At 60.7% G+C, this 11,263-nt stretch overlaps 1 protein-coding gene and 1 long non-coding RNA gene across 3 annotated transcripts in view; both read right to left on the bottom strand.

Moving 5' to 3' along the window:
* Positions 1–1,714: 1,714 nt before the first annotated feature.
* LOC137486885 (uncharacterized) lies at positions 1,715–3,491 on the bottom strand. 2 transcript variants are annotated; one of them, XR_011005812.1, is made up of 3 exons: positions 3,458–3,491; positions 2,900–3,221; positions 1,715–2,126 (listed from the first exon to the last, which is right to left on the bottom strand). It is a non-coding gene; the product is annotated as an uncharacterized lncRNA (long non-coding RNA). The 2 variants fall into 2 exon arrangements; XR_011005811.1 differs by lacking the exon at positions 3,458–3,491 and having other exon boundaries at positions 2,900–3,451.
* Positions 3,492–4,205: 714 nt separating this feature from the next.
* The window catches only part of LASP1 (LIM and SH3 protein 1), a 37,200-nt gene continuing 30,142 nt past the window's right edge, over positions 4,206–11,263 (bottom strand). The window contains exons 5-7 of the mRNA XM_068212457.1: positions 9,179–9,329; positions 7,755–7,852; positions 4,206–6,244 (exon numbers count right to left, since the gene is read on the bottom strand). Of these exons, the coding sequence (XP_068068558.1) occupies positions 6,071–6,244; positions 7,755–7,852; positions 9,179–9,329 (423 nt within the window). The 3' untranslated portion in view covers positions 4,206–6,070. The remainder of the gene's footprint in view (positions 6,245–7,754; positions 7,853–9,178; positions 9,330–11,263) is intronic.

Genomic DNA, 11,263 nt, shown 5'->3' with positions numbered 1-11,263 from the left:
GGCTGGAATGTCAGCCCGGCTGCTGCTCCTGCTGAATTATTGATGGCTTTATTAATTGTCATTAACTGCTCTGGCTCTGGCACTCCCAGCGCCTCAGGGAGGGCTTGGGCTGCCTTGGAAGAGACATTAAAGCCCATCCAGTGCCACCCCTGCCACCTCCCACTGTCCCAGCGTGCTCCAAGCCCCATCCAGGCTGGCCTGGGGCACTTCAGGACATCCCTGGTGGCAGTTTTTTGCCACATTTCCAACAAACAGAACTTTCCTTCCCTAAGGAGTGAAGCCCAGCCCTGCTTCCCTGCCCAGTTTGGGGTAAACTGGGAAATGCCCCCAGTCCTGCTCCCTCCTTTTCCAGCTCCCCTTGGATCAGCTCACACACTGACAGGATCTGAGACGAGCTGGGATGGGGGTACTTGAGAAAAGGGCGATTTTCCTTTTGCTGCCAAATTTTAACTGCTGCAGAGGAGAGTGGGTAAAAGCCAGGGCCAGGAGCAAATCCCTCCCGTGCCAGGGGGGCAGGGCTGGATCCTGGCTGCGGCCTGAGGTGTGGACCTGCCCCCTTTGGCTGCCTGCAAACCCCTCTCCTGCCCTGGTTGCCTTTTCCCACCCCTCCCCAGCTTCCAGCACGGAGCTGGCAGATTTGGGGCCCGCAGGAAGGGATTTCTTTGCAGAGCTGGCAGCTTTGCGAGGCCCGGGAGCCAGAGGAAAGGATCGTTCCTGCTTTCACACTCAGCTGAGTTTCCATTCCACACATTCCTCCGCACTCGCTCTGCCCTCATCCCTGCAGATGTCGGCTCCTGAAGGAGGGGAGGTTATTGAGAACCCACTTGTGCCTGCAGAAATTCCTCCCGGAATATTTCAGGCTCCTGATTCCCGGCTATATTTGGTGCTGGAGAGAGGGAGCAGCGTTTCCTCACATCGGGGGCTCAGCGGGAGGGATCACCCTGGGCGGCTCCAGGAAATCCCCAGCCTGGAGTTTCCCTCGGGAGTTTGACTGACAGGAAATTGCAGTGTCGAGCATTCAGCTGGCAGCACTGACCACATCCAGCATTCCCAGGCTCTGAAATCTCTCTTTTTTCCCCTCTCCTGAAAGTCACAGCAGCCCATTCCAGCATTTCCTGGCCCCCTGCTCTCCCTGGATCCCCCTCTCTCCCATGATTGTGTGGTGCTTCCAGGGATAGCTGAAGGGGCACAAAGTTTTCCCCATTATGGATATTTCAGGTGTTTATTGCTTAAAAAAAATATAAAACCCTGGGAGACACCAGGAATGTGAAAATTTTGTATTCTAGGAGGGTGAAACTTTCAGTCATTGCCTGTGAGTGGCAGTGGAAGGGCAGGGATGGATGCAGGGCTTTAAAAAAGGACAGGAAAAATCCTCCTGATGCCCCGAACACCTCCCCAGGCATCTCCAAACGGGAGGAAAATGAAGCTCTGAAATGTTCTTTCCATTCCACAGAAATTTCCATCGTGTCAAAAGTGTTCCTTTTCCTATCCAAGGCCTCCTGGAGCTTCCCCAAACACCAGGGAGGGACCCAAGAGAGGGGTGGGGATGCTCAGGGAGGGGACAGGCTGGAGCAGGGGGACACAGAGGTGCCTCAGGCTGGATTTCGGATCTTTCAGCATTCCCGGGATGCCCTGGATCCCTCTGCACTCCCGGGATTTGTCCCTGGAGCCGCGTGTCCCCCTCCCCCATCTCTGCAGTGACACCAGAGCCATCTTCCCTCCCCTGTGTCATTCCGCTTTATTCCACTCCCTGAACATCGCTCATCAAAAATAAAAGCCACTAACTAAAATTAAGCCCAGATGAGCGGCCTCGGACCGAGGGGACACGACGCAAGGGGGGGGGACAGGACCCCTCTCATCCCCTTGGGGACACCGCGTGCGTCACCGGGAGCATCCCGGGTCCCGGCAGCGGGAAGGACACGGGTCCTGACAGGGGGAAGGGCACAGGTCCTGACAGGGGGATCAGCCGGGTCCCGGCAGCGGGACAGCCCCTCGGAGCCCCCTCCCGTGTCCCCCCATTCCCGTCCCCGGCCCCGCTGGCTCCGTGACCGCTCCGTGCTCCGCGCCGGGCTCGCAGAGGTTAACGCTGTTCCAGAAGGCTCCGAGGGACGCGCACCGGGCGGAGGCTGCGGGAGAGAAGGAGAAAGGAGAGGCCGGTGTGAGCCGGGCCCGAGCTGCGGGAGAGCAGGGGATGGAGCAGCTCCGTGCGGGAGAACCGGGGATGGAGCAGCTCCGTGCGGGAGAACCGGGGATGGAGCAGCTCCGTGCGGGAGAACCGGGGATGGAGCAGTTCCGTGCGGGAGAAAAGGGGATGGAGCAGCTCCGTGCGGGAGAACCGGGGATGGAGCAGCTCCGTGCGGGAGAACCGGGGATGGAGCAGCTCCGTGCAGGAGAAAAGGGGATGGAGCAGCTCCGTGCGGGAGAACCGGGGATGGAGCAGCTCCGTGCGGGAGAACCGGGGATGGAGCAGTTCCGTGCGGGAGAAAAGGGGATGGAGCAGCTCCGTGCAGGAGAAAAGGGGATGGAGCAGCTCCGTGCAGGAGAACCGGGGATGGAGCAGCTCCGTGCAGGAGCAGCCGCCCCCGGCCCCGGGAGCCTCCTTTGGCACCTCGGGATGACGCAGCCGGGATCCCGCCCGGCCTCTCCCCGGAGCTGCTTCATTTCCCCCCGCTCAGGAACAAAAGCCACCGGGCCGTGCTGCAGGAGCGGCTTTTCCAAGCGCGCTGATAAACCCGGCAGCAGCTGCGCCGTGCTCGGGGCTGGATTGTAAAATCACCCCGGTGCCCCCTTCCAGCCCAGGCGGCCACAGCCAACAGCACCGACCCCCAGCCTGCCCCCTGCCCCCCCTCCCGGCACAATCCTCCCCTGAAATTCGCACCTGGAGGGGCGAGGAGCTCACCTGGCCGCCTCTCGGCTGGTGAGGCCGCTGCTGAGCCGCATCTTCCTCGGCGGCGGCTCTTCAGAGCATGTAAATGATGTAGGACAGGACCACCAGGCCGATGATGGCGAAAAACATCAGGATGAAAATGTCCAGCATGGTGAGGGAGGGAGGGAAGGAGGGAGGAGGCGGCGGGGCAGGGGCTCCGAGGCTCCAGGAAGGGCTCGGGGCTCCGGGCAGAGCTGCTGGGCAGAGCCGCCCCTGCGTCCTCCCCTCCCCTCCCGAGCGCGGCTCGCTCCGCTCAGGATGCAGAGACGATGCCGGAGCTGATGGAGCCGCTTTCCTGCGGGAGATGAAGGGATAAACCCCGGCGGCAGCCGGGCCCAGCCCTGCCCTGCCGCCCGGGGCCGTCTGTCCCCGCGGGGGTTGTTCTGTCCCCGCTCCTTCTTCTCAAAGCGCTCCCCACTTCAGGGGGTGCCCACGGGGATGTGCTCCCCCGTCCGCAGCCGGGAACGGGCCCATCCTTTGGGGAAAGGAGGGAAAATGAGAAAATGAGCGCAGCCCCCACCCTGAAGTCACCTTGGCTGGAGCTCCTGGGGTGCCCCAGCACTGCTGCTTTGTTTTCCTCGCTTTTTTACCGGAGCTGTTGATAAACAACACCCGTCCCTACACACCTGCCAGATGTTTATTAAACACCGCTGGAAATCCCACCCGTATCCCCAGGGCTCCAGGGAAACCCCTCGGCTGAGGCGGGGCTCCAAAACACATCCCTGGGCTTTCCAAAGGCAGGGGGTGAGCCGAAGAGCTGCAGCCCAGAAGGATCCCCAGGGATGCCGGCGTGTCCCAGGCTCAGGGGAGATGAAAACCCAGCTCTGGAAGCTTCCTCGTGTCTTCTCCCCAGCTCTGGAAGCCTCCCCGTGTCCTTTCCTCAGCTCTGGAAGCTTCCCCATGTCCCAGCCAAGCAGGAAAAGTGGCCCCAATCAAAGCCAGCACAATCAGCAGGTAAAAATTAAACTTTTATTTTCAATCCAAGAGAATTGGTCTGATTGTTCCATTCCGTGGGTTTTCTTTTTTCGGTTAAAAAGGCCAAATAACTTTTAAATTTCATTAATTTTTTTTTTTTTTTTAACTGGTGGGTGCTCAACCCAGGAAGGAGGACACAAGGACAAAACCCCAATCAAGCGACGGATCCCAAGGAAAACACGTTCTAAGCTCAGCACTGAGACACAACCAGGGAAGCTGGGATGGACGAGGTCTATTTTACACGTGATGAGAAGCAATTATTCAGCTTTTTAATTGTTCTTCCTCCTTGTATTTTTTTAAACTCTTTATTTATTTATTTTAAATACAGGTTTAGGTGCTTTTCAGCTATGAAAAAAAAAAGGCAAAAAAGTGCATAAAGTTGAGAGAAAAGGCAGAAATCAAGCAGTAAGAGGTTTGTTTCCCATGGCAGGGGTGAAAGGGGCACGGGAGGGGAGAATTTAGGGACAACGGTTCCGGGGGAGGATTAAAAAAAGGTTTGTATCCCAAAAGGGAATTTCCTGTATTATTTGGTCCATTAAAAAAGGATTTATTCACATTGATGCTCCCCCCCATTCCCAGACAAGAACGTGATTAAGAGGATTTAGCAGGACGAGGAGGCTCCCCCTGCCCTTGTGCTCCCTGTTTTAGCACCAGCCGGGATTCCCACCCCGGGCAGCCCATCCTGGCTGCTCCTGCCCCGGTGGCACCGCGAATCCCTGTCCCCATCCCACCGCAGCTGGAATTCCCTTTTCCCGGCGGGTCTCTGCCCCTGGCCCCGCTGTCCCCAGCCCCCGAGGAAGGGAGGCGTCCCCGGCAGGACCAAGGGATGTCTCACTCGGCCGCTTTGGTCCCTTATTCCCGATTTTCCTGGGTGAATAGCAAAGGCAGCGCTTCCCCTTGGGAGCCTCTCGGCCCCACAGCGCAGCTGGCACGGGGACACCCCCGCGGTGCCCAGGTCCTGGCAGGGGGACACAACTGCTGTCCCCAGGTCCTGGCACGGGGACACCCCCGCGGTGCCCAGGTCCCCACTCCTCCCTTCCTGCTCAGTTCCAGTTTGTCCCGACCCCGCCCCGAAACCTCCGGAGCACGGAGGAGAAGGGGACAGGGACGGAGGAGAAGGGGACAGGGACGGAGGAGAAGGGGACAGGGACGTGCTTGGTTTTGGTCCATGACACCATCCCAAAGTGGTCCCAAAAAGCTGCCACCAGCGCTGGGAATGAGGTGTGGGGTGGCTCGGGGTGACACAGCACCCCGGGGACAATCACCCAGGGCGGGCCCAGAGGGGTGGCAGCACTCAGCAGCAGCAGGAGAAAAACAGGAACATTCTGGGTGGGGGGAAAGGCTCCCCCCAAGGGACCCCCAGACCAGAGCGAGCTGGAGCTCCAGGGGGCTCATCCCAGCCTGGGGGGACTCAGCCCAGTCCAGGGAGGCTGATCCCAGTCTGGGAGGCTCATCCCAGCTCCAGGGGGGCTGATCCCAGTTTGGGGAGCTCATCCCAGTCCAAGGTGCTGATCCCAGCTCCAGGGGCCTCATCCCAGCCCAGCCCTCCAGCTGCCCCCAGGAAAAGCCCCATGGCTGCTCCAGTTCTGGAGGGCTCGGGACAGCCCAGCCCGAGGCAGGAGCAGCCAGAGCTCCTCCAGAGCTTGGAACGCCGAGCAGAGAGGTTTTGCTGGAGGTTTGAACCGAAAGCTTTCCTGCTCTGAGCACTGAAGGGAGCGAGGATCGGTGGGAAGCAGCACCGGGAGCAGGCGTGGGATGAGCCGAGCAGGGGGAGCTGCCAGCCCTGCCAGCCCATCCCGAGCCCCGGGCACCCGTGGGGTGAGCCCCCCTCGCCTCTCCCACCCCACAGCGGGAATTTGGTCCTGATGTGGCCTCTCCCTCCCTTTCCTGGGATCCCGGTGGCTCCAGAGCTTTCCCCGGCCGGGAGGGCAGGACAGGGGGGACAGAGGGGACAGCAGGGACAGAGGGATCAGAGGCAGGAATGCCCTGGGGCTTGGATCCCCACCCCGCACAGCCCCGCAGCCCCCATGGGGCCACCACGGAGCAGAACTGGCGAGAGAAACCGGACCCAGAGGGGACACGGGGACACGGCTCCGAGGGTGGAGCGGGCGGGGAGGGGACAAGAGACACACACGGGGAGGGGACACGGGCCGGGCCGTGTCCCCGGGCTCAGATGGCCTCCACGTAGTTGGCCGGGAGCATGCCCGTGTCCCCCGTGCGCTCCACCGTGCCGTACATCCAGCCGTCATCGATCTGCTGCACGTTGATGATGGTGTCCCCGTCCTGGAAGGACACCTCGTCCTCGTCCGCCGCGTTGTAGTCATAGACGGCACGGAAACGCTTCTGTGGGGACACGGGGACATTGTCACAGCCTCAGGGGACACTGGGGTGGGTCGTGCTTACAGCCCCAGGGGACAGGGAACAGCCCCAGGGGTCACTGTCACAGGTCCATGGGACATTGTCACAGCCCCAGGGGTCACTGTCACAGGTCCATGGGACATTGTCACAGCCCCAGGGGTCACTGTCACAGGTCCAGGGGACATTGTCACAGCCCCAGGGGACATTGTCACAGCCCTAGGGGACAGGGAACAGGCCCAGGGGTCACTGTCACAGGTCCATGGGACATTGTCACAGCCCCAGGGGACAGGGAACAGGCCCAGGGGTCACTGTCACAGGTCCGTGGGACATTGTCACGGCCCTAGGGGACAGGGAACAGCCCCACGGGTCACTGTCACAGCCCCAGGGGACATTGTCACAGCCCCAGGGGACAGGGAACAGGCCCAGGGGTCACTGTCACAGGTCCATGGGACATTGTCACGGCCCTAGGGGACAGGGAACAGCCCCAGGGGTCACTGTCACAGGTCCATGGGACATTGTCACAGCCCCAGGGGACAGGGAACAGCCCCAGGGGTCACTGTCACAGGTCCATGGGACATTGTCACAGCCCTAGGGGACAGGGAACAGGCCCAGGGGTCACTGTCGCAGCCCCAGGGGACACGAGGGTCATGGCACAGCCCCATCCTGGGGACAGAAGGGTCACCGGCACCTTCAGTCCTTCCCCAAGGCCAGAGGGGTCACAGCCCCTCCCTAGGGACAGGCTCGGAGCTGGATCTGGGTGGTTCTCAGTGCCCAAACCAAGCACCCAACCCCCCTCAAACCGAGCACCTAACCCCCCCAAACTGAGCACCGAACCCCCCAAACCAAGCACCCAACCCCCCCAAAACTGAGCACCCAACCCCCCAAAACCAAGCACCCAACACCCCAAAACCAAGCACCCAACACCCCAAAACAAGCACCCCACTCCCCCCAAACCTGAGCACCCAAATCCCCCCTTCAAACCAAGCACCCAACCCCCCAAAACAAGCACCCAACCCCCCCCAAAACCAAGCACCCAACCCCCCAAAACTGAGCACCCAACCCCCCAAAACAAGCACCCAACCCCCCAAAACAAGCACCCAACCCCCCCAAACCGAGCACCCAACCCTCCAAACAAGCACCCAACCCCCCAAAACTGAGCACCCAACCCCCCAAAACTGAGCCTCCGACCCCCCCCCACACCAAGCACCCAACCCCCCCAAAACTGAGCACCCAACCCTCCCCAAACCAAGCACCCAACCCCCCAAAACAAGCACCCAACCCCCCAAAACTGAGCACCCAACCCCCCAAAACTGAGCCTCTGACATCCCCCCCAAAACCGAGCATCCAACCCCCCCAAAACTGAGCACCCAACCCCCCAAAACTGAGCACCCAACTCCCCCAAAACTGAGCACCCAACCCCCCAAAACAGCCTCTCCTGGGGCTGAGGGAGCACAGGGACCCCCGGGGTGGGAACTGGGGGCTGGGCTGAACTCACCCCCCCTCCAGCCGGGGCGTTGCGCTGGGAGGAGACCGGAGCCGCCGGCTCCTTGTAGCCGTAGGACTGGGATGGAGGCGGCTGCTGCTGCTGGTAAACTGAGGAGGGAAAGGGAACGAACTGGGATGGGAGGGAAAGGGGATCCATGGAGGGAATGGGGATCCTGAACTGGGATGTGGAGGGAAGGATGGATCCTGCAATAGGATTTCAGTGGATCCTGCAATGGGGTGTGGTTGGATCCTGCACTGGGATTTACATGGATCCAGTCACTGGGATTTAGATGGATCCAGTCACTGGGATTTAGATGGATCCAGTCACTGGGATTTAGATGGATCCAGTCACTGGGATTTAGATGGATCCATGAACTGGGATTCGGGCAGATCCTGCACAGGGATTCGGGCAGATCCTGCACTGGGACTACAGTGGATCCATGAACTGGAATTTGGGCAGATCCTGCACTGGGATTTGGGTGGATCCTGCACTGGGATTTGGGTAGATGCAGTCACTGGGATTTCAGTGGTTCCATGAACTGGAATTCGGGCAGATCCTGCACTGGGATTTGGATGGATCCATGAACTGGGATTTGGATGGATCCTGCACTGGGATGCGGGTGGATCCTGCACTGGGATTTAGGTGGATCCAGTCACTGGGATTTCAGTGGATCCATGAACTGGGATTCAGGCAGATCCTGCACTGGGATTCGGGCAGATCCTGCACTGGGACTTCAGTGGATCCATGAACTGGAATTTGGGCAGATCCTGCACCGGGATTTGGGTAGATGCAGTCACTGGGATTTCAGTGGATCCATGAACTGGAATTTGGGCAGATCCTGCACTGGGATTTGGGTGGATCCTGCACTGGGATTTGGGTGGATCCTGCACTGGGATTTGGGTGGATCCTGCACTGGGATTTGGGTGGATCCATGAACTGGAATTTGGGCGGATCCTGCACTGGGATTTAGGTGGATCCAGTCACTGGGATTTGGGTGGATCCATGAACTGGAATTTGGGCGGATCCTGCACTGGGATTTAGGTGGATCCAGTCACTGGGATTCGGGCAGATCCTGCACTGGGATTCGGGTGGATCCTGCACTGGGATTTGGGTGGATCCAGTCACTGGGATTTCAGTGGATCCATGAACTGGAATTCGGGCAGATCCTGCACTGGGATTTGGATGGATCCATGAACTGGAATTTGGATGGATCCTGCACTGGGATGCTGGTGGATTCTGCACTGGGACTTCAGTGGATCCAGTCACTGGGATTTCAGTGGATCCATGAACTGGATTTCAGGCAGATCCTGCACTGGGATTTGGATGGATCCATGAACTGGAATTCGGATGGATCCTGCACTGGGATGTGGGCGAATCCTGCACTGGGATTTTGGGATGTGGGGGATGCAGAGCATGTGGCTGTCCCAACCCACCTGTGGCTCCGGGCTGGCCGTGGTGCTGCTGCTGGGGCTGCTCTGCTCTCCGGTAGCCGCCGCTCTCCTGGGAATTCCGGCGCTCCGGCTCCGAGCCCTCGCTGGGGCTGGGGCCCATCCGGCTCCGCTCGAACTCCTCGTGGTACTTGATCTGCAGGGAAGGGGGCACAGCTCAGAGCTCAGCCCTGCCGCAGCACCCCCTCCCAGGGAAGAAGGGCTGGGACACGGAAACAGCCTCAGGGCAGGCTCGGATTGGAAATTAGGGAGAATTCCTTCCCAAAAGGGAGTCAGGGCTGCCCCGTGGAGCCAACCGTGCCTGGAAGGGTTAAAAGCCCACGTGGGCTGCAGGTGAGGCAGTGCTGGGCTCATGCTGGACTCGGTGGCTTTTCCAACCTGAAGGATTTCGGGATCTTTCATCCCCTCATCCCAGCTCGGCTCCTTTTGCCACCCCAGGAAATCCCGGGGGGCTAAGGAATTGTTCCAGGATGAGACTCAGCCCCCAGTTCCCACCCCGGGGGTCCCTCTGCTCCCCCAGCCCCAGGAGAAGCCGTTTTGGGGGGGTTGGGTGCTCGATTTGGGGGACTGGAGGCTCGGTTCAGGCACTGAGAACCGCCCGGATCCAGCTCCGAGCCTGTCCCTGGGGAGGGGCTGTGACCCCTCTGTCCCCAGCATGGGGCTGTGCCATGACCCTCGTGTCCCCTTCAGGAATTCTGGTGTGCAAGCCCCAGTGCCAGGGGGACACAGGGCGGGCAGCAGGGAAAGGTTAACGGGGGCGTGAGGGTAAAAATTACCTATTAACGCCCTGCTGTTAATGAGTGCATTCCCAGCGGGAAGCAGCTGGAGTCTGGGAATGTGCCCTGGTTAAACAGGGATGGACTGGAGGGCACTGGGCATGGCTGGAGCAGAGAGAGCCCTGGGGGCAGAACCCTGCCTGTGGGGACTCTGAGAGGCTGGGACAGCCCGGGGACAGCCTTGGAAGAGCCTTGGGCACATCAGGATCAGCCCCAGGAGCAGGGACAGCTTTGGGAACAGCCCCAGGACAGATTTGGGAACAGGGAGAGCCTCAGGAACAGCCCCCAGGATGGGCTCAGGAACAGAACAGCCCCAGGAGCAGTGACAGCCTCAGGAGCGACCCCAGGAACAGCCCCAGGAGCAGGGACAGCCCCAAGGAACAGCCCCAGGAGCAGGGACAGCCCCAAGGAACAGCCCCAGGAGCAGGGACAGCCCCAAGGAACAGCCCCAAGACAGGTTCAGGAGCAGCCCCAGGAGCAGGGACAGCCCCAGGACAAGTTCAGGATCAGAGACAGCCCCAGGAGCAGAGACAGCCCCAGGAGCAGGGACAGCCCCAGGACGGGCTCAGGCCGTGCCCAGCCCCATTCCCAGGGGTTTTCCCCACCTGCCCCCACCACCGAGGCCGTTTTGGGGCACGGCCGGGCTGGCCCCACCTTCCCTGTCCCTGTCCCGGGAACGCCAGCGGGGACAGGGGCTCGGTGCCTCTCCTAAGTGGGTCACGGCCAGCCCAGGCTGGCAGGCAGACACGGGAAGCTGCTGGAAATGCTGGCACAGGGTGAGGGGCCCAGGCAGAGGCACCAGGGCCAGGCTCAGCTCTCTGCTGTCATTTCATGTCCCCAAACCCCCCCCGGATCCACCCCAAACCCAGCCCCATTCCAGGGAAGCTGCCAGCTCAGAGCTGCCCCAGGGAAAACCTTCCAGCTTGGATCCCATTCCCTGCCCGGGGTTTGGTGAATCCATCACATCCCGGGGGAAGCAGGGAGCTGCACAATGGGAGCAGAAAAAGAAGGAATAAAAATCCCTCTCCCACCCTGCTGGGGCTCCCTGGGTTTTTGTGCGAGCTGTGGCACCATCCCCCCTGCATTCCAAAGCCCTTCCCGGGCTCCAGGAGCAGCAGCAGCTCCCAGGCAGGCTCTGTGTCCCCAGGGCAGGGAGGCTTGGGGATGGAAAAGCAGGAGCAGCTCAGGGAGCAGCTCAGGCAGCGCCCAAGAGGTTCCTCAGGGAATGGAGTGACAGAGCAGGGAGAGCCCAGCAGGAGAAGCCAGCCCTGTCCCCTCCCAAGGAACGCTCCCT

Source organism: Anomalospiza imberbis, chromosome 22, assembly GCF_031753505.1.
Source record: "Anomalospiza imberbis isolate Cuckoo-Finch-1a 21T00152 chromosome 22, ASM3175350v1, whole genome shotgun sequence".
Taxonomy (NCBI): domain Eukaryota; kingdom Metazoa; phylum Chordata; class Aves; order Passeriformes; family Viduidae; genus Anomalospiza; species Anomalospiza imberbis.
Note: the sequence above shows the minus strand (reverse complement) of the source record. Positions and strands in the feature narration are given on the sequence as shown.